Source organism: Miscanthus floridulus, chromosome 6 (assembly GCF_019320115.1).
Source record: "Miscanthus floridulus cultivar M001 chromosome 6, ASM1932011v1, whole genome shotgun sequence".
In the NCBI taxonomy this organism is placed as follows: Eukaryota; Viridiplantae; Streptophyta; class Magnoliopsida; order Poales; family Poaceae; genus Miscanthus; species Miscanthus floridulus.
The window spans coordinates 78,131,655-78,154,636 of record NC_089585.1 but is presented as its reverse complement, the minus strand read 5'-3'; the positions used below and the strand labels follow the sequence as shown (position 1 = coordinate 78,154,636).

The window sequence follows — 22,982 nt, the reverse complement described above, 5'->3', positions numbered from 1 at the left end:
TGAGACAAAAGTGTTTAACCCAAATATAGGAAAGTTAGACTCCAAGACAGTCAGCTACCATTTTATTGGCTATCTAGAAAGATCGAAAGGATATCGCTTCTATTGTCCTGACAGACATACGAAGATTGTAGAAACAAGACACGCTGTGTTCTTAGAGGATAACATGATCAGGGGGAGCATGGTAGCACGAGAAATTAGCCTACAGGAGAAGCGGGTGCATGTACCCACTCCGATGGTTGAAGAACCATTCTTCACGCTACCTGCTGTTGTTGCGCCGATAGTGCAAGACACTATAGTGCCAACACCTGTTGCAAGTTCTCCTGTGGCGACAATGAATAAACATGAGGAACCTATCCTTGAGGAACCTATAGAACCAAATGTCACACATGAGGAAGAAAACCAACAGCCCAACGTGGAACAAGTGCCAGAAGCACCTAGAAGGTCTCAAAGAATAAGAAGATCAGCTATTACTGATGACTATGAAGTTTATGAGATAGAAGAATTTCAGATGGGGGATGATCCCACCTTATTTGAAGAAGCCATGAGAAGCGACCACTCATCAGAGTGGCTTAAGGCCATGGAAGATGAAATAAAGTTAATGAGTACCAATAAAGTTTGGGACTTAGAAATTATTCCTAAAGAAGCCAAAACAGTAGGCTGTAAATAGATCTACAAAACAAAATATGACTCCCAAGGGAATGTAGAAAGATTTAAAGCGCGACTTGTGGCGAAGGGCTTTACGCAAAGAGAAGGGATTGATTATAATGAGACGTTTTCTCCAGTCTTATGTAAAGATTCCTTCAGAATTATAATGGCACTTGTAGCCCACTATGATTTAGAGTTACATCAAATGGATGTAAGGACGACTTTCCTTAACGGGGATTTGGAAGAAAATGTTTATATGGCACAACCGAAAGGTTTTGTCGTAAAAGAAAAAGGAAATATGGTATGCCACCTAAAGAAATCAATCTACGGATTGAAGCAAGCTTCGAGACAGTGGTATTTGAAGTTTGATAGAACGATAAAAGATTTTGGGTTTAAGGAAAATGTTGAGGACAATTGCGTTTACGCAAAGTTCAAGAATGGAAAGTACATATTCCTAATTTTGTATGTGGATGATATCTTGCTTGCTAGTAGTGATATCAATCTACTAATGGAAACGAAGAAATTCTTGGCCTCAAACTTTGATATGAAAGATCTCGGTGAGGCCTCGTTCGTTTTGGGAATAGAGATTCACCGAGACAGAAGAAAGGGGGTTCTAGGATTATCGCAAAAGGCATACATAGAAAAGGTCCTGAATAAATTTAGTATGCATGCGTGTAGTTCTTCACCTGCACCTATAGTCAAGGGTGATAGATTTGGGGAACATCAGTGTCTCAAGAACCAATATGAAATTGACCGAATGAAAGTGGTACTGTATGCTTCGGTTGTTGAAAGTTTACAATATGCTCAAGTGTATACACGCTCTGACTTAGCTTTTGTTATCGGGTTACTTGGCAGATATCAAAAAAATTTAGGAATTGAACATTGGAAATTAGTGAAGAAAGTCCTGCGTTATTTGCAGGGTACGAAAGGCCTCATGCTTACGTATAGAAGATCTGATTCCCTACAAATAGAGGGGTATTCAGATTCTGATTATACGGGAGAAGAAAGAAAATCCACGTCAGGATATATATTTACTCTCGCAGGAGGGACTATATCGTGGAAAAACTCCAAACAAACCGTAACTACATCCTCGACAATGTATGCCGAGTTTGTAGCATGCTATGAGACAACGGGGCAGATGAATTGGCTGAAAAAATTCATACCCGGATTGAAAGTGATTGATAACATAAATGAACCTATGAGGTTGTATTGTGATAACAACCCAGCGATACAGTATGCTCACAACAATAGGTCAAGTGGTGCTGCCAAACACATTGACATAAAGTACTATGTTGTGAAAGATAAAGTTCGAGATAATATAATAAATCTTGAGCATATAAATACAGACAAAATGCTCGCGGATCCGCTCACAAAGGGCTTACCACCCAACGTGTTCAGAGAATACGTAGCTGGCATGGGTTTAAGGGAAAGCCTATGACTCCCGAACATATGAAGGGCCCAAGAGAGAATTTCATTCCAATACGAAGAGGGGTGTTGTGGCTGTTAGTCTAACGACACTGATTGCTGTGACGATGAGATAACTCTATGCACTAATCTGTAAAGGAATAGGATAGAAGCAAGAAAAATATGAATTGAAAGTTTTGAGTATGAAATTAAAGAACGAAGAACAGATGAGAGATCAAGGGGGAGAATGTTAGGTTTTATCTCCCACCAGTTAGGCCCAACAGCCTTTTGGGCCTTGTTCTCGCGTCCTGATCGGGGACGCCCAACCCTACACGGTTGGTGGGCCCCGTCACACTGCGCTATAAATAAAGGTAGGGGCCGACAGGCTCTCGATACGAGGTTCACCTGAGCCGCCACTCCCCACCGATATTCCCTATCCCGATCCGAGAGGGGCGCAGCCAGTGACGGGAAGCCGCCACCGTCTCCACTGCGCCACCACTTCACTGCACCGACTCCTCTCTCCACCGAACGTCACTGCCGGCGCACAGATGGCATCAGCGAACGAGACCCCGGCCGGCGCTTCCACCACTACGGCATTCGATGGTCTGCGACTTCATACTCCACCTATCCCTTTTCTCCCTTTTATGTCTCTGTAGTTCATGCATTAGGTTTTGTGTATATACTGTGATTCAAGAACATGCACCCCTACTTCACTGTGTACCCGATCTGGTGAATACGAATGAAATGAATCTAACAACGGCTTCTCCGGCGCGCAGATCAGCAGCTTCGTCCGCGTGGCCCCCTATTCATTCCGCACCTTCAACATCGACGAGAAGCTCGGCTTCTGGATGCCCTTCCTCGGCTCGCCCGACAAGTTCCTCCGCATCGTCAGGCGTAACTCCTACCTCGTAACCTCCGACCTCCACAAGGTGGTGAAGACCAACATCCGGCTGCTCCAGGAGTACGGTCTATCTGAACAGGAGATTGGCAAAATGTGCGTGTCCAACCCGAGGCTGCTCACCGGCAACCCGGACAGCACCAGGGCCATCCTCGTGCGTGCTGATGAGATGGGCGTGCCCCGCAACACGCTTTTGTTCAGGCAGGCTGTGACCGCCGTGGCGGGCCTCGCCCCGGAGACCATGGCCTCTAAGCTCAAGATGATGGCCAAGATTCTCGGGTGCTCAGACGCTGAGGTTGCCAGAATGGTGCAGAGGAACCCGTTGGTGCTGGTGCGCTCCAGGGAGAGGATTCAGCGCATCTGTGAGTTCCTGACCAAAGTGGTCGGCGTGGATACCAAGTACATTCAGGGCTTGCCCACAATCCTGATGTACAGTCTGGAACGCCGGCTGGTGCCCCGGCATTACGTCATGAAGGTGCTCCAGGAGAAAGGATTGATCCGAAAAGATCAGAGCTTCTACACGATGGTCTCGCTTAGTGATAGCGTGTTCTGCTCAAGGTATGTACATCCTCATAAGGATGTTCTTCCTAGCCTTGCCGATGCATATGCATCTGCTTGCAATGTGAAAATAGCCACCTGAGGCACGCAATGAAATGATTCCAGCAAACTGGCTATATATGGGAAGCAACTGCAGTTGCATTTCATTCTCAATACATTCAGATACCTTGATGTGTACTCTTCAAGGCTGCAGCTCTGTACTTGGCTCATAGCTTCAGAATTGCAGAACCTCAGTAGGCTAAGCTTAGGAAATTTTGTTGACCAAAGCATCATGATGTCATTTTCATATACCTTGTTTTGGATTCTGATTATCAATGTTATCATGTTTCAACTCATGCTTCTGGAGTTCTGTTCTGGTACGCAGAAATGAATTCGCCACGCGTTGCCGCAGGTATTGTGAGGGTGATCTAAGATGATTGGTAATCAGATATCTGAAGCTGGTAAGAGAAGATAAAGATTTAAATAACATTCACTATCCATCCTTGAAAGATTGCAAAAGGCATGTGTGAGTTGGAATACCAAAATCCAGTAGGAGTTGGGTAACTTCTCTATTGACTTTATGAAGACATATGACAAATGTCAAACGAAAACATAATGTCATTTATATGAGCTGAATAGACGATCTTGTGATCTATACGAACATGCAACCATTTAGTAGAATAAAATGATGGCATGCTGACATGCATCTCTTAGTCAATGCTACAAACCAAGCTCTAGAAACAGAAGTATGAGAAATAATATGTGTGCAGAAACACGGTAGAGGCCAAGAAGTATGCATGACACTGTCCCAGCTAGCTTCAAAGCCTATAACTGTGTAATGGGTACCTCACGGGCATGAATGAAGTAAGCCTCTGGTTCGAGATTTGCGATAATCATGGTGGGAACACGCTAGATCGGTGCCTCAATGGAAAGTACCCCTGCTAATTGGACTAACTTTGGATAATTGATTAAGAAGCTTCCATGGACGTGGATTTGTGAGAGAGTGGTGTGGGGTTCAAGCTAGTGGCAGCTCCTAAATTATAACTAAATTGTCAAGGTAGCGGAAGAGGTGAAGTGGGGAGAGAAATCGGAAGAGTGGTGGCATTAGAAAGCTCGAGCGTGCGTACCGCACACAGATGAACCACAACAACTTGGCCGGGTAGGGTGTGCTTACAAGAGGAGCACTTGCAGAAGGCATTAGGTGGGATTATGGTTCAAACAACTAACGGTAAGGGTGGAGATTGCTAGTTAATATCGGACGGTGGAAACAGTGATGACGTGACAATGTGGAAGCAGAGAAATAGTATTAATGGGGTTTTGGTTTACAAGAGATATAGATGGATATTTGCATCACATGCAAACAATTTACTCCACATGATCACTTCTTGGAGGCTGCGGCACACCAGCAGCGTAGTACTCGTATGTGTCATGGTTCCTGTCGATGGTCACTACCCTACCTAGGGACGTACGGCAGCGTCTCCATGCCATGGTCGTGCACCACGAACAGGAGGTAGAACCCACCAGTCACTGCAGCGCCGGCCATGCTCCAGACCATGACGGCGAACGGGGCGATCGCGGCGACGCGGTGGGCGAACATGCCCGTCAGGGCCGAGGACAGCGCCCAGGCCAGGGCCTTGAGCGCGCCCCGGCGGCGTCTCGCCGCCCGCTCGTGTGCCCGGACTGTCACGTGGAGAGCGGCGAGGAGCAAAGCTGCTGCCGTGACGAACATCGCCGCCGAGTGGTCGCCGCGGCGGAGCGAGCGGCGCATCGCGACGCACGAGCTGAGCACAAACAGCGCGATGCTGAGGACGGTGCCGACGTGGTGCCTCGTGAGTGTCACAGCCATGCTTGCTAGTTGCTAGGGAATACCAACCGCCAGCTATATATCTCTCCAGTGTTCCACAGCACACGGAATAGCCGAATAGGATGATAGGAAACGAAAATCATCAAGCCTGAATAACGGTGCTATTTATACAGACATTATGCTAAATGGCTAAGCTTTGCTTTGCACGGAGGTCCGACGACGAAATTGCACAGACGCTCATATTGCACGGCGCACGCGGCACGCTAGCTGTTATCCTAACTGACGTACCACAGATTAATGCGTGCCTCCGTTGAAGTCACTTCTACAAGCAAAGCGAAAGAACAAGCCGAGAAACTTCACCGATCCATGGCTATGTTTCGTGGGACGGGGCATTGTTGCTACGTCTTATTTACAAGGGCTAATTGCTAGCTATTTAAAAAATAGCTAAAATTAGCTCTAATATATCCAAATAGAGAGCTAATTTGTGGCAAGAACTGAGCTAGGCTCGGGTGGCTAGCTAGCCAGGTGTGCAGGCTGCCGCCACTGAATCGAACTCCCGCCTCTCACCAGGATTTATTCCCGTTATTAATATGTAGCCTCTCTCGCGTGGAGCCACAAAGAGGTTGCGACGTGCCCATCGCCTACGGAGCCATGGATGGTCCCAGTGATCTCTATAAGGACGTGGTCTTCTGATCTGTGTGTAGTTGTAGGTCTAATTTGTACACGTGTGGTGTGTGTGGACTGTGCGTGTGTAGTGTGGACGTGTGTTTGTGCAGGGGCGGATCCAGAACGGGGCTGCGCCCCGGGCTGAGCTGCTGATTCACGTTCAAAACAGTCTGATCTTGATTCCTATGCCTCTTTTTGTCTAATTAAGATCATAGTTTTTTAGGCTAAACACCACATATGTTACAGGGGCTACATGGACTCACCCCGAGCTACAGCCCGGGCCCTGAATCCGCCCCTGTGTTTGTGTATGAACGGATACTACAGCTGTACTCAGATGAGAAGCTTAAAAAAAGAGTTAATAGGTGGCCTAATTTTTTATTAGAAATGCTATACAACACACACGTGTTTTAGAAAAAAAAAATACATGGATTTTGTTGTACCTCTCTCCCTCTCTTTTCTTCTGTTTCCTAGCTCGCCGTCGAACAGCAGGTCCCCGGCGTCCGCCTTCGCCAGGACGCCCTTGATGCAGTTGCCCAGGTAGCCGTCCCCCACCGGCGGGTCCAGGCGCGCGCAGGTCCGCCAGGAACATCAGGTACGTGTCTCGTTGGATTTGATCTCACCACCACGCATTGAATTTGAATTGAATTCGTAGCAAATCAGGATCGAACACGAACTGCAGGTAGATGAATCTCCGCGGCCGGCCGGGTATATAAAAAAAGTGATACTTCACGCGTCTATCTACGTGAAAAAACTGATTTATCCTTTTGTCCTTGTATAAAAAAAAATTATTTCTTGTGATACGTGGATCTGTGATCTTATGATTTATGATTGTCTGAAAGTAGAAGGAGGATGGAGGCCATTGGATTTTAATTCTATGATGCAAAAAAAATTCATGTGTTGAAACTACATAAAACACATGGTTGTTTGGTAGACAGACTCAATTTTTATTCAAGCTTTTAACTAGTTATTAGTCAACTGGCTAGTCAACCTTAATTAGTGACTAGTCCTAACTTATCCAAACATACACATAGATGAAAACCACTGAAAATCAATAATTACTATAGAACTCAATAATCCTCATGAAACCATGTCAGCAAATCAGCCCAATCGTTTGATCATAGAGTCTCAGTATCATCTGTCCATCCACGTGTATGTTTCCTCCACTCACTTTACATCCTGTTCTTTTGTTGCATCCGTTGACAAGGACAAGGATCGTGTCCAGTAAATCTAAATGTCAAGAAAAAAACAGTCACCAAAGCAAATTACTCTTGAATCGCTTAATCAAGAAACAGTAGAAGAATTGTGACCACCAAATGTCAAGAAAAACAACGATCACCCAAGCAATAACTTTATGCTAGTTGGATCCTTGTGATAGAAACTTTTCATCAAAGTTCAAATTCTCGACTTGATATAGGTGTTTATATTTTTCTGAATTTATTTTAGAATTTTAACAGTGTTATCCTTTCAGTGGTAGGCGACATTTTCATCGACAGCGAGACGCCTATGATGACTTCATCAATCTCGAGTTCTGTTAGCTCGGTCTTTCAAAGACCCTTATAGGGATATGGTGTATGTGTGTGTGAGAGAGAAGAGAGAGTGCATCCAAAGGGGTGAGCGTGTTTGGTTTGGGGATGTCCTAGGATGGGATGGTTTCATCCTTGACTTTGGATGGGATGTTCCTATTCTGTGTTTGGTTATTAAGAGGGATATGTCCATCTCTGTTGTCTATTTGGTTGGAGTGATCAAACTAAATATAAATAGGATGGATAGAGTTTTCACACCATCAGTCAGCTAAATGGGATGGATAGAGTTTTCATACCATCAGTCATTGTCTATTGTGGAGCCCATTCATCATTCTCTCATCCACCTCTCTTTCTGCCTCCTACCCCGCTCTTTCTTCTTCCATATCGGACCATCGAGGACCTCAGCCACATCATGCACTGCACCACCGGAGTAGCAGCAAAAACCCTAGCAACAAGTGAGCGAGCACCGAAGCACCGAGCATGCCATGCAAAGATGGAAAACTCAGCGCCAACAGATAGTGTCTTGATACTTATATATATATATATATATATATATATATATATATATATATATATATATATATATATATATATATATATATATATATATATATATATATATATATATGATGTTGGACACGTGTCTTAGTAGCGCAATCTGATGGACGATGCTGGTTCAATACAAATGGCATAGCAGTACGATGTCAGCCCCTTCTCTGCCGTTTGCTCAGTTCGCTTTTGGGGCAGACGCATGCAATTGGGACCATCGCTGCGTGTCTAGAGTTCAGAATCATTTCTGAAAGGACAAAGAGGCCATCGGTGCGCCAAATTTTCATGTACTTTCGGGCAAAAAAAAAATGACGTGCATTATGAGGTCGGACTAGGACCACTACACTACGTAGCGATGCAGAGTTTTATAGGGTGACCCACTGACCCGGTACCCAAAACGTTTCTTCATCCTCCTCACGCGTCTCCGTTTCTTGTCCTGCACTCGTAGTGTTCTTTGGTGGGACAAGTAGACAGAGTGGGTTGGGTTGATAGGGTTAGTGTTTGGGTCTAGTATTTGCATGCCTAACACTATGGCATGCACGCACAGGGTTGGCCGGTCTTGCATGCTACAGCCTGCTATCCAGAGGTAGTCGATATGAAGTAGCCTGTCATTACGCGGCGTGCTTCTGCTGCCTGTATGCTTCATTCGCCATCCAAACTTTGCAGTGGCCGTAGTCTGCAACCCCTCGAAGGACTGCTGCATGCAGTCTACCACGGCACATCATCCTGATTCCCCCCCACAACCACAAGCATCCTGAATTATGGCTAATGATCTGAGTAATGCAGACTGCTAAATACTGTTCAAACATGTAGTAAGATCAAAGAAACATGAAAGGTGTTGCTGCATGTTCACAGGTTCTGGCGTCTACTTAGATTTTCTTTATTTTGAAGGCTCTAGACTTCAGAATCATTTCTTCAAAGGACAAAGAGGCCATGGGTGGATTGCTGAACAAATGTGTTGAAGGTCCCTGACAACCACGTGGCTTTGCAGCTTTTAGATGTCCTTGTGTGGTGCTCAGACACTCCATTCTCGTCTATCTCACATTTTGTTTGCACAAAGAGTTCAAAATTCTTTAAGCTTCAAATCCTAATATCTACTTCACCACGAGTCCATGATACAAAATCGGAACGCACAGCCTCCAAAAACATCTGAACAAATTCGAAGGCCAGCGAAAATTTTCAATTTCGGCTAGACACGACCAAGCATTCTGCATGTTCCTGATTCGACGACACCATAAAGGCCTGGGCTGCGTTTCGTCCATTATAAAAAAAAAATGAATACTCTGCTAGCAAATCCAGAAATCCTAAAACGCACCCCCGTGTGGTGCCAGGGGGAGGGCATCCGCTAGGTGGCTGTGCATGCATGCTGGGAGCCTGGGACCAGAGTGCGGATGATAGTCTGGGTCTACTGAAAAAGAAAATCGAAAATAAACAAACCATCTATACGTCCATTGAATTGGTCTCGCTTCCATTGAATTGGTGCAAGTGCGGATGGAAATTTTGTGCTACTCTGCAGCGTGTAGCAAAGGACGAAACGACGTGGTCCTGCATTTTCCCAAATGAGAAAAAAGCTGGGAAGGAAGACCGGAGCCAGAGCTGTCTGAACATTCTAGTGGATGGGTAGCTACCGCACCCAGGGTGGCAGTTACCCTCCGTTTCATCTGAGTGTGGGTGTCTGTTTGGTTTGTCTAGTAACTACTAAATTTAGTAGCTTTTAGTCATTTTAGTAACTTTTTAACCAAACGCTATGACTAAAAGCTACTCTGCTAAAGTTTAGTAGCTCGAACCAAACACCTTAGCCAGCTGGTTTCATCAAACCAGCCTTCCACCAACCTAGTCCAGCCACCAGCCCGCTTGCCCACCCTGTGCTCCACCCGCCGGCCCACTAGGCCCAACCTTCCTGGGCCATATATAATCCTCCAAACCCTAATCCCCATCCACCCGGAGCGCGGGCCGCCGCCCGTGGAGCGCAGCGGCCACCCCCGGAGTGCGCGTCGCCGCGCCTCGGACCACGCGCGGGGACGCTGACGGCGGCTTGGAGCTCGCGGCCGTCACCCAGCAACCCGCCCCCGGCCCTCCCCGACCGGTGACGGCGCGGCCCGACCCTCCCCGACCGGCGACGGTGCGGCCCGCCCCTCCACCGACCGTTGACGGCGCGGCTCCACCCCTCCCCGACCAGCCGCGGTGACGGTGCGGCCCTGCCCCTCCCCGACCCGTGGCAGCGTGGCCCGCCCCTCCTCGAGCCGCGGCGGCACGGCCCCGCCCCTCCACTGTCCGCTGATGGCGCGGCTCCTCCCTTCCCCTCCCCCGATCTGCTAGGGTATAATGAAGATCTTCAAACGTAATGGATACAAACTTTATATAGGTGATATGTTCAAATAGCATAGAACTATGGGAGTGTAGGATAGGAAAAGAAAAATGTATAATATCATCCGAAATTTTCGGTTCAAAATAGTAGTACGACCCTTTGTCTCAAATTATAGTTTGTTTTGGATTTTCTAGATATATAGTTTTTTTTACGTACCTAAATATACGATATATTTAGATTTATAGTAGAAGTTATGTATCTAGAAAAACCAAAATGACCTCCAAATTGAATCGGATAGAGTAGTAAATTGCTAAAACGGTCGAAAACGATGCAAACCGTTATCATTTACATAAATGTTGTTTTCGTTTTCATCTGTCTTACCCAAACACAGTAAAATATAAAAATTGAGCCCTAATAAATCATATGTTTCATTTCTGTTCTCATCCTTACATGATTTGTTTGAGTGATCTTATCCGTAGGTAGGAGGATGCAGTCACATAAAACAGGTTTGATGTCTTCAACCCTCCATGGGTTCGTCGACCCGACCTAGGTTCACGGGTTCATTTAGGTACCATGCATTCCGCGATGCCCGTACCTCGACCGCGTAACCCAGAAACTTTATGACTATTGGAGTATGTAACAAGGCCGCAGCCCGTGGGTGAGTGTGGTTCACGAGCGAGGGCCCCGGACTCAGCCGCACAACATGGATATAGCACGAGACATGAGTCTACATTAAATTTTCATAGGGCATAAGACTCGGTGATCAGCCAGAACAGCAACCAAAGAAGGCAATACCAACGAATCACACAACGTATTTATTAGCACTATATATGTGGTAACAAGGACTCAAGGATCTGTTTGAAGTAGCTACTTTTACTACTACTACTACTACAGTTCAGGTTCAGCTGTATGACAGTAACGACGCGCACTACGCTCGTCGTGCATCGCGGTCACCAGCGACGGCGTCAGTGTCATCCCGACCATGCAGAAAGAGGCAGAAGAACCCTCCGGCTATCGTGGCGCCGGCCATTGTCCAGACCAGGCAAGCCATGGCTGGTGCGGCCTGCGCGAGCGCGGCGGCGACACGGTGCGCGAAAATAGCCGTGAGCGCCGCGGACTGAGCCCACGCCGCGGCCTTGAACAGGCCCCGGCGCCTCTCCTCGCGCGCTCGCTCGTGCGCGCGGACCGTGGCGAGGAGAGCGGTCACAAGCACGGTGGCGGCCGCAACGAACGCTGCCACCCAGGCGTGGCCGCGCACTAGAGCGCGGCGCAAGGCGACGCCCGAGTTGAGCAGGAACAGCGCCAACGCTAGGGCGGCCAGCGCGGATGACGGTGGCACTGTGCACACCCACATGGTGATCACACGGTTCCGACCGGAGGAGGCTGTGCTGTGGTCTCTCGGAATCGGAAATGGAAAAGGTAACAGATGGTATGGAACAGTAGTAAAAGAAAATCAAAATTAAGGAAAACTAAAAAGCTCTTGGCATGCAAACGTTGCCATGTTTATATATAGCGGAGCAGCTTGACCAAAGCTGCTTGGGTCTTCTAAAAAATGTGGAACATATCCACGCTTGGAATTCACTGGGCATTACTTGAAGAAAACAAGCCAATGCTGTAACTATCCTGTGATGCATCTAACTGTTCTCGATGAACCAATAACTGGTCGAGCAAGGATTCTGTGCCCAATCGCCGCGTACGTAACACGTTGAGTATAGCGGTGAAGCGAGGCTTGCAAGCGATAACAAAGAAGCTGGTACGCAACTTGTTCCAGAATCCAGTACCGTGCTTCTTCTGCACACCATTTTTTACCAGCCAAAAAACATACAATAAGCTTACCAATTGACTTGGTCCCAGTCAACACAGGTGGTCACCCTTTGCATTTACAGGGCATCTTCCAGGAATCTTTTCTTGCACGCAGCAAATACGCCTGATTCTTCATCAAGCATCATCATGACACCATAGTCTGTATCAGGGTATGGCGTCATCAAAACACCATCATCATCTCTTATTATCAAAGCAGGAGACTTCGTCAACCAGGCTATCCACGTCACCTCAAATCCTTCAGCCGTTCGATTCTACGATCGACGCTCCAGATTCGCTCGACCGAACGCTACAGCGCCGAGCCCCCTCTGCGGAAATATCGCCGTCTCTCCCCTCCTCGTCCCAGATCGCAAAAAAAGAAAGAAGCCTCCCTTCGTCTCCCTCTCTCGGTCTCTCCCGAGGCCGCGGCCCTTCCTCACGCGAAATGCACCTCCGCCGCCTCGGCCCCGTCGTCCCTTCCTCTCTCCCTCTCGATCTCAGCGGCGGCCGGCCGATTGGGCCGCCAGGTCTCACCCTCCCCATCCCCTTTCTTTGCTTTGCTTTTCCTCGTTGCCGCATCTTCGTGCGCTCCGTCCGTCCTCGTCGTTCGCCCCGCCGCCGGGCCTCTTCCTTCTCCCATTCAGTTTGCGTGGTAGGTTGCGGTCGTCTTCGCCTTCCTTCCCGTCTACGATTTCTTTTACTGTTGCTCGTCGATCCTTTCTTGGGCGCCGTGGTTTCATCCTTCTCCATCCGTTGCTTGCTTTCTCGTTTCTATGGTTCCGTTTTGCCCTGCGCCTTTGTCCTCTCTTGAGTTCCCGCCGGTTCTTCGCGGTGCTCCTGCCTCTCCACGTCTATTTTGGCCTCCGCCCGCCGTGTTTCCCCTGCGTTTTTGCTGGGCTTGCCCTTGTCTTGTTCGACGCTTTGTTTGCTTGATTCTTTGCGTTCCCTTTTTTTGCTTACGCATTTTCCCCTTCGTGCTCCACATGCGACGCCATGTTCACTGCTCTGTTGATGTTTGCCTTGATTGACAGGTTCGGTGCCGTCGGTTCAACGGCGCGGAGCGGTTATGTAGGTAATTTATTGTGGCGCCGGCGTCATCCCAGAACGTCCCTCGGTGTCAGGGTTCAGTTTCTTACTCCCTGTTGATGCCTTTGCTTGCAGCGTGTATGGCCACAGGTGTGCCGTCCGCTGCGCTCGTCTGCCTATCACCGGCACGCCTTGTATCTGTTCCGCGTCTGCTGTACGAGTAATCGCAGTTCCCTACTCTTTACAAGAGACACGCTTAGCTATGGGTTTTGGTCTGTTTGTGCACGGCTGCACATGTTGCGTGCGTGCCCTGTATGCTCACCTATGGTTGCCCTTTGCGCAAGGCCACAGGTGCTTCCCATTTGTTAAGGTGGTATCATTAATTTGGTGGCCTTCAGTGTTGTTTTTGATCCATAGGTTCTGCTTCCATTCGTCTGTATGCTAATGCCGTTCGATGTAGTTGTGTATTTGCTGGCGCCTTAGTGTGTACATCCACACCGTCTGTTCTCATGTGTTTGTTCCCCTTTTGCTAGCTGTTCTCTTTCGTTACCCCTTGTCTGTCAGAATATCGGCTTAGTGCTCTTCCTCCAGGTGGTACCGGTACTGCTACTCATGTGAGGTTCATTTTGTTCATGCATTTTGATGCTCATAGAGTCAAAGAAATGTGTGCTGCTGCTGCCATGAATGCACCCGTATCTTGATGTGTGCTTCAGATGTCTGTTCATATCATCTGCCTGTCGTGTGTTGATCAGCCTTACTCCGAACCAATGTTTGCGGAATGTTATCAGCTAGTTTCTCTTTACGTTGTGCCACTGCCTTCTGATTTGTGAATTGATTGTATGAGCTGGATGCGTACTATATGATTTGCATTTCATGGACCTAATTTTGAGCAACATGTGTAGTAGCTTTATTTAGGTTTCATTGCTTGATTGTAGTAGAGTTACAACTTCGAAATAGAAGATTGACACTATTAGACTGAATTGTAATCTACCTATTTGAAGTCACGAGCATAACATTATTTGGCTGTGCAGCCGGATACGACCATGGAGAAGGTGCGTCGGGCAAGTCAGTTGCACGCCACCTTTTCTGGGTCTGGGTGGTCCTTCCTGCTGCTTCTTGCAGGGGCACACGCGGGCATCTTCAGCCACCTGTCACGTGGGGAGAGCGGGAGCAGCACACGGCCTGACTTGAGGAAGAAGATCCAAGGAGTATGTCATTCCCTGAATCTAAATCAATTGGTGCTCCTTTCCTGACAATTTCTGCACCTTAGTATCCTTTCTGATCGACCTATGATCAAAAACACTATTACATTACCTTATTTTCCCCTCCACTGAATTGCTACAGTTAATCCTTTAGCTTAACCTGGAGGCATGATGTAAAACAATCTTGATTCGCATAGTTCAACCGTTGATTTATTATATATATAGCAACATACATATTCATAATAGTTGCAGAGCTATTGATTATGCATGTTAATGTGTAACATGCCAACGGGTCATCTAAAATTAAGATGGGCAAAAAGTAGGATAACTGCAATAGGGGGATTTTAGGTGATAAATTTTTGTATAGGCAATCGAGAATGTTGCATCGCTTGTAGTTTTAGTCAGGTATGTTGTTTTCTTTTGAATTCACAGTGATCAGCATGAATCTACACACTCCTTCCATTTATTGTAGTAGACAATAAGAAATAATCTACTAGTTCTTTGTTGCCGTATAGTTTTGTTTTTTTTAAGGGAATGTCTAAATGACTTTTAAGGGCATATCTTTTGTCATATTGTGTTACTATGCACTTTCTTTTGGCACAGAAACAATCTGCACTGCTAGGTTCCATTAATTTTCATTCCTAGACTCATATAATTTGGTCAAGGCGTTTACTGATGTTCTATTTAAACAACTGATTAGTACATGAGGTCAAGTTTGCTGCAGGTCAATGTCATAAAGGACAAATGACAAGAAGTTGGAGATCCAAGCACCACAACATTAACTTTTTGTTTTATTATACATGAGATAGCACAGAAATGAGATGCCGTTCCTGTCAGTCTCAGGATCCCTTATGACGTTTCTTTTAGTTTTTTTGATGGCTCGATATGTTTCCAAAATTCCGTTTTACATCCTGTTTCACCACCATATATGTACGCTCTTTTTTCGACATGTTACCGGTTTCAATTTTCCTTTGCAGAACTTTCAGGTGTACATGTGTACACCTATATCCTTTACTGGGTCTGCCCTTGTATCCATGACAGGATGACGACGAGGATAGCGTACTCCAGGGAGTTTCTCCTATCGTTTGGCGAGTTGGAACATTCCAAGAAGCTGCCCCCTGACTTTGATACACGGCTTCTTAGGTCATTTCACCTTATTTTCTATTGCTTACGCCTTTTTCCCAGCGGCCAGTGGGATTTCTGTTTGACGACCTTTGTCTTTCAATTTTTGTACATGACATATCTACATTAAACTCCTAATATTGCTTCCATGCAAAGATTAAACATATTTTTTACTTATGCCTTAACCAGCTGATTTGCCCGCGCGCGCGATGGCACGCGTAATGAACTAGTCTTCTTCAAGCAAACAATGCAAAAGCTTCACGCAATTCACAGCGGCCACAGCGAAAACAAACTCCTACAGAAAACGAAAACATCCCAACTTATGTTTGCCCAAGGCCACGACAAGCATGGGCACGCATCATCTCTCACCCCATATCGTTCAGCCTAAACCTATAGATGTCACAACTCACAACTTAAGCAGAGCTAATAAAGAAAAAAAAATCCAACACAAAGAACACTCAGTAAAAACAAAGGTTGCATCAGTAAACAGCAAAATCTAATCTTACATCCAGCTTTAATTTCCTCACTCCTGGATTTGCTCCTCAGATGGGTGCTGGTGGTGGTTACCCAGTGTACCATCATCACCTGACGCACCCTGTGTCGAGCTCCCCTGTTCGATGGGCTTCATGTCCAGTTTCTTCTGCTGCTTCTGTACTACTTGTCGAGGCATCACCTCCAAGATGAAGCTGCCACCATTCCATGTCGACGCGCACACCTTGAGTATCAGGAACACCACGTGCATCCGGTAGGACAGGAATATAGGGACAGTCAGGGCCATTGTTGCCACTGTGAACAGCGCCTGGAGCAGTATGTACATGACCTGCCGGTTCCGGTCACCCAGCAGTCCGCTCAGCCTCCACCAGATGTTGTTAGCTTTCTGTGCTTTCTTTGAGAGCTCCCTGACAAACAGTTCATAAGATAAACATTAGGCTCTATTTTGGGATCAAGGATATTCGAGAATCGAGAATACCAACAGTTATTTGAACCCGTAGGAATTAGGAAACAAGGACTCATGAACCCAGGAAATGCAAGTGGGCAAAACGCAAAACAGGTGCAAACTTAAGGTACACACCATGAGAAGAGTTCTTGTATACAAATTCAAAGTCTATCTCAACCATCAAAACTACATTAATGTAAATGAGACAGTCATTACTGCGAGGAACTATATTTTTTCCTTGTTGCTTGGGAGGCGACAAGCAATTCAGAGAAGGCCTCAACACTACCCTTGTTGCTTGGGAGCTGTGCAAGCATTGTTGCGACTGACTTTTTATCCAGTAATAGCACTCCCCATTGTGATTATGGTAGTTAGGATGGTGGCTGAAGAAGGAACTGTCCATGTTCTGTCAAGGCCAGGGATCTCAGGAACTTGGTCATGGGGCTCATCTAGGTTTCCCTCCCTGGTTTAATGTCTTTTGCGTGTTTATTTTAATTACCTAGCATATGTAAATTTGTGGTGTGTGCGTGTGTACGTGCGCATAGTGTTTGGATGGTTTTCTTTGTATCCTTTTTCTTCCCTTCTTTCAATGATGATACACAGATTTCTAGCGTGTTTAAGAAAACAAAAGAAATGCAACTTCACCTGTGATTAACGAGATTAATTAGTTCTAATATCATTATTCACTGGTGACCAAGTGACACATGCAGTAAGTGTGTCAGGGGCAAACACAAGCCCATCTTCCCTCCCTTGCTATTTCATAACCCTACCCTTTTGGGTATTCAGTTCATTTCTCTCAGTACAAAGCAAGAGGGCATGCAACAATACAGATGCATAGCAAGCAAAACGAAGTACTCCAGTACATATAGTGCATGCTAGACCTTAATAAAATGCAAACATGTACCTGTAGGATGTCATGACTTCAGGGTCCCTTAACAACCTCTGTCGACGCAGCACGTTAACTATGAGGAAATACATAAGTTGCCACAGGGTGTAAGCAGCTAGTGGAACAAAAAAGAGCCATGTCCACAGATATGATTTATCCTCCACATATGGCCATGTATCTCTGGCATCTCTTCCTTCTGGGTGCATGGCAGCAAATGTTTGTGGATTCCACCACCGGATAGTGAATAGAACAATCCCTGCAGAGGCACTCAATCAATCATGAAGCCCGACCAATATTCAGAAACAAAATGCAATTGATAAAGAACAGAACTACATAATCCTAGTATACCAAGGACCTATAGGAAATTTGATAAGGCATCAAGTATATCCCTTCTGTAGTTCAACTGAATCTTAACAGGCCCAATTGCACATTTTTGTTGAATTCATCAGATTAAGTGTCAATAATTTTGTGTTCCTCATTGTTTCATATTTTGGCATCACCATTCCATTTGTAGTTTCCTTCAAACTTTCAGAGATAAAGGAAGAAGGAAGTTCAGCCTGACAAAAATGGCATGTGTGGGTTAAAGAATCATGAACGAGAACACTAACATCACATACTAATTAACAAAGCAAAGAAATAATTCAAATTCAAATAATGTAAAGTCCCCATAGATAACTCACACAACAGGTCAAACTCAAATATGTCAATAAACTGAAATGGTTACATAGTTTCACTAGACCAAAATGATGTTTACCTGAAAAAGTAAAATGCTGTATGTATTGAATCCAGATATTCATGTCTGAGACCACTTACCAGGTAAGAGATGTATCAGGACACTAACAAGTTTGTCAAATGAACTAAAAACCAAGCTGCAACGCCACACAATTAATGCCCAAGCAAGTGGACCCTGTGAGGATTTAAAATGATTAAATACATCCTGGACAAGCTCTGGAAATAAACAAGGGTATTTTTCATACCTCTGCAAACGAGAAGCAAACCATGAAAAGTTTTTCATCCTTTGGATAGAAGAGAATCATTACAAGGAGAAAGGTGTTGGCATAGTAGCAAAAGTCCTGCAGAAAAGAGAGAAAAAAAATAAACCTCAAGGTTTACACACAAGATGATGGCTTTAGAAATGGAGAAAATCCCATCAAAAGAACACAAAACTGTTGCCTAGCAAACTTATATTTGTGACAACATTCAAACTGTAAAATGAAACAGAACCTAGAATATTGACCTAGATATAATGTAGGCACACTATTTATCAGGTAAATCAGGTAAAGGGCTATTCCTGGTGCACTAAAAAATATCATCGACACTCCACATCATTAGAATGGAGTGGCTCCTCTTTTAAATTTTAAAGGATAAAGACATGAGATATGTGACAATAGGTCTACCGCTTACACACATAGCCACATAGGAATATTGTGCAACTGCAAGATGTTGGCACAATGTCATACAACAATCGGCCTATTCGCTAGTTGGTTTCTGGGCTGATAAGCCCGGCTGGTGCTGGTTTGTTATGAGACGAAAACACTATTGGCTGGCTGATAAGCCCTGGCTGAAACCAACAAGCGAACAGGCTGAATATATCACCCACTCATCATACTAATATGTGCTATTTACAACTATTTATCCTTTCATTCAACAAAGCTTTCTATTGTGAGATTTGTGGTGCGAATAACAACTAAATTTAAAGTAAAGTAAGACACTGAAACTAACAACCTTAAGTTATGAACTAAGTAAAATTCTGAGGAAGCACGACACTGAAACTAACAACCTTAAGTTATGAACTAAGTAAAATTATGAGGAAGCACATTTCTGGTACTTGACGCATTTCCAATGTGAGACAATAATGGACTCACCAGGAGATAGTAATGCCATTTCTTGTAGCGGTAGTAAATCCAGCGGAGCGGAACGAATATGACATAGAACAGGCAATACACATATGGCACATCCTGTGGTCCTGCAAGCAACACCAGAGCCAACAAGAATCTTATGATGCACAATATGCAACACCCAACCAAATAGATCAATGCAGCAGTAGCTTACTGGCACCCAAGAGATAGCAAAATCCCCCAAATCCAAGAACACCCAGCAAGTGTGTGACCTGCACATTTAAAACGAGTAGCACCATATGAGAACATTCCCTACACCCAATCCAGCGGATCCAATTATTACCACAATCTCCGCAGTACAGTACGAACAATAAATGCACAAAGTGCGTGCAGGTACTTATTCCTTTCCGCTAAAATGCTTGATAAAAATCTATCGCCAATATTTTCCCGTACTCATCGAACAGTAACATCACACAATGCCCACCAAAATTGGCTGCGGACTGGATTGGTTACGGAAAACGCAGGCCAATAATAATTCCCTTAGATTCCGATAAAAAAAGGAGCACGGGAGCGGCAAGATTGGTGAACATCATCAACTGCAGAAGAAATGCAGCGATAAAGGGATTAAACGGAGGCAGAGTGGGGAAATGACCTTAAAGATGAAGCGCTCGTGCTGCTCGGCCTTGGTGGCGATCTTGACGGCCTGCTTGGACAGAATCGCCTTCGCCTGATCCCTCTGCACACCACGGAACCCGCCGGACAAGATCAGGACTCATAAATAAAAGCAGCCAAAAGCAAATCCAAGAAAGTAAAATCGAAAATCAAACGACAGGGCAGCGGCGCGGCGGCATACTCTCCGGCGGACGTCGGCTGCACCGTTGGCGACCAGCGGCGCGCCCGCGGCCGCCGCGTCGTCCTCCACCTCCGACGCCATCCCTTCCCAACAAGGCAAGAACCTTCGAGACGCGACCTTTGTTCTCCTCCTATCCTCTACGCCACCTTTCTTTTATTTTTATTTATTATTTATTTATTGCTACGAAATTTTCTCGCTTTCCTTTCCTTTGCTCCCCTGGATTTATAATGTCCTTTATATAATATAATCACACAACACCCATCGAGCTTAATTGCCTTTTAATCTGATCCCATCCAATTTTCTTCTGTCTTTTCCCGTGAACTCAGTCAGAGCTGCGTGGCGTTTTGGGCTCCCCGTCAATAATTGGTGGAAACGCGACATCAGAACACGTGTGCCGTCGCCATTGTGGGCTTGTGGTTTTTTTTTTATTTGATAAGGGCTTCGGCTTTTATTTAGGGATGTCACTTGTTGCCATGTGTGAAAAAAAAACAGACACCCAGGCACCCAGCCCTGCGGGCTGCGGCTGACGGAGACGGAAAGAATAAGCTCAAAATCCGACACTGCTACAGTCTCCCTCCTTCTGAGCACTTCCTCAACAATCACTAACCCAGATCAGTGCGAATGAGCTCTAAAATTTTCTTCGAAATTTCTAAGAAACTCTACACAGCCTTTGATCGGTCACAGGTAAAAATCACATGTTTGATATCTTTAGCATCATTTTTGCACACTGGGCACCCTCCAATGTTGCTGATATGCCGATTAGTTAGGACAGTCATACATGGAATGAAACCGTGCAGTGCTCTCCATCCAAAAATCTTGATTTTACCTGGTAGGTCCAATTTCCATAAACGTTTCCATGCTTGGCTTCTACTCGCACCAGTTGCTTGCAAAGTGTGAATTCTTGGACCGATCTTACTTTTCCACTGACAGTGGTAAGCTGACTTCACAGAAAACAACCCGTTCCTATTATAGTGCCATGCCACACAATCTTCTCTCTCCAAGGTGTGGAATCTCCGATTTACATCGATTGGCCAGAAAATTGACTTAACCAAATCGACGTCCCATGTTGCATCCACAAGGTTGATGAGCTCGTCGACTGTAGTTATGATGTTGTTGCCTTTGACCGTTTGGACCTTCAAGTTGTGACTTCCAGGAATCCAGTTGTCTTCCCAAATATTAATCTGAGTTCCATCACCAACTCTCCAAATATAACCCTGTTTAAAACATTCAAGCCCAGATAAGAGACTTTGCCATGTATAAGAACTCCCACTTTTCATCCTTGCCTTCAACAATTTACCATCTGGATAATACCGAGCTCTGAGTACTCTAGCACAAAGAGAATCTGACTCACACAGTAGTCTCCAGATTTGCTTAGCTAACATCGCTAGATTAAATGACTGCAAATCTCTGAACCCCATACCTCCTTTTCCTTTTGGAACACAACTTCCACCATTCTTGCCAATGGATCCTTTTATGATCATCCTCATCACCCCACCAGATTTGCGAGATAGCATTTGTTATTCCTTTGCATATATTTTTTAGAATTTTAAACACCATCATCACATATACCGGTAAAGCTTAAGCAATTGATTTAATAAGAATCTCCTTACCACCCATGCTTAGCAATTTTTCCTTCCATCCATTAATTCTTGAATTCACCCTGTCTATTAGATGTCTAAAACAATCACTTCGATCTGCTCCCACCAATGCCGGTAGACCGAGATATTTATCACATGAGGTCTCTATCATTATATTTAGAGACTCACAAACCTCCAACTTTCTATTTACCTCTGTATTATTAGAGAAGTAAATGCTAGATTTTGCCTCGCTTATTTTCTGACCTGAATTCACACATTTTCCCTGTCCACATGCATAAGAATGAGAGAATCATATGCAAATAAAAGGTGTGAGATAGTAGGGGCTTCTCTACAGACTTTCACCCCCTCTATCTCACCTCTCTCCTTAGCTCCTTTTAACATGCACGATAACCCCTCTGCTACAATCAGGAAGAGGTAAGGTGATAGTGGATCATCTTGCCTCAACCCCCTTGTTGGCGTGATCATATCAGTTTCAGTAGAATTAAAATGAACTTTATACTTTACTGATGTCACACATGCCATGATCAATTTCACCCATCTCCTGTCAAAGCCCATTTTGATCATAATCCTTTCTAGAAAATTCCATTCAACTCTGTCATAAGCTTTATGCATATCTAGCTTGACAGCACACATGCCCCTTTTCCCATTCTTTTTCTTCATCGTATGTATGCATTCATAAGCCAACAAAATGTTATCTGTGATTAATCTGCCTGGGACGAATGCACTTTGGTGGTGGCTAATAATATCAAGTAAAATTACCTTCAGTCTACTTGATAACATTTTTGAAATTACCTTGTAAACCACATTGCAAAGCGATATTGGACGGAATTGAGCCACCATCTCCAAGTTGTCAATCTTTGGGATTAAGACAATGGTAGTATCATTCCATCCATCTGGAACAAAAGCATTATTAATCGCAGCAAGGACTTCCTCCACCAAATCATCGGCCAACATATTCCAGAACCGTTTGAAAAAAACCGCATGGAGGCCATCGGGTCCTAGGGCTTTCAAATCCCCAATACTGAACAAAGCTTTCTTCACCTCCTCACTAGAAAAAGACGTCATGAGAAATTGATCCATGTCAGTTGTAACTCTACGGTTTACATCTAACAAAACAGCAAGGTCCACCTCTTGGGTTCCGATGAAAACAGTTATACAAAATAATGTTGAACCATCTCTCTCGTCTTCTCAATATCTTCATGCTTTACTCCGTGATCATCAACTAACGCACGTACCATATTCCTTCTTTTGCGATGAGATGCAAAGTGATGAAAAAAATTTGTATTTCTATCACCGTGCTTGAGCCAATTTGCTCTTGCTCTTTGCACCCAAATAATTTCTTCTTGTTCCAAAAGTAGTTTCAACCGGAGTTGGACCTCCTTTTGTGCA

At 45.1% G+C, this 22,982-nt stretch overlaps 1 protein-coding gene and 1 pseudogene across 1 annotated transcript; one reads left to right on the top strand and one right to left on the bottom strand.

Moving 5' to 3' along the window:
* The window catches only part of LOC136460728 (transcription termination factor MTERF2, chloroplastic-like), a 28,744-nt pseudogene extending 24,962 nt beyond the window's left edge, over positions 1 to 3,782 (top strand).
* An 11,974-nt stretch (positions 3,783 to 15,756) lies between these two features.
* Positions 15,757 to 20,228, bottom strand: LOC136458418 (glycerophosphocholine acyltransferase 1-like). Its single transcript, XM_066458356.1, has 8 exons — positions 19,996 to 20,228; positions 19,795 to 19,878; positions 19,357 to 19,414; positions 19,170 to 19,270; positions 18,282 to 18,377; positions 18,118 to 18,211; positions 17,323 to 17,560; positions 15,757 to 16,383 (listed from the first exon to the last, which is right to left on the bottom strand). The coding sequence occupies exons 1-8, from the start codon at positions 20,074 to 20,076 to the stop codon at positions 16,008 to 16,010; spliced, it is 1,128 nt and encodes a 375-aa protein (XP_066314453.1). The 5' UTR covers positions 20,077 to 20,228; the 3' UTR covers positions 15,757 to 16,007.
* Positions 20,229 to 22,982: the final 2,754 nt, after the last annotated feature.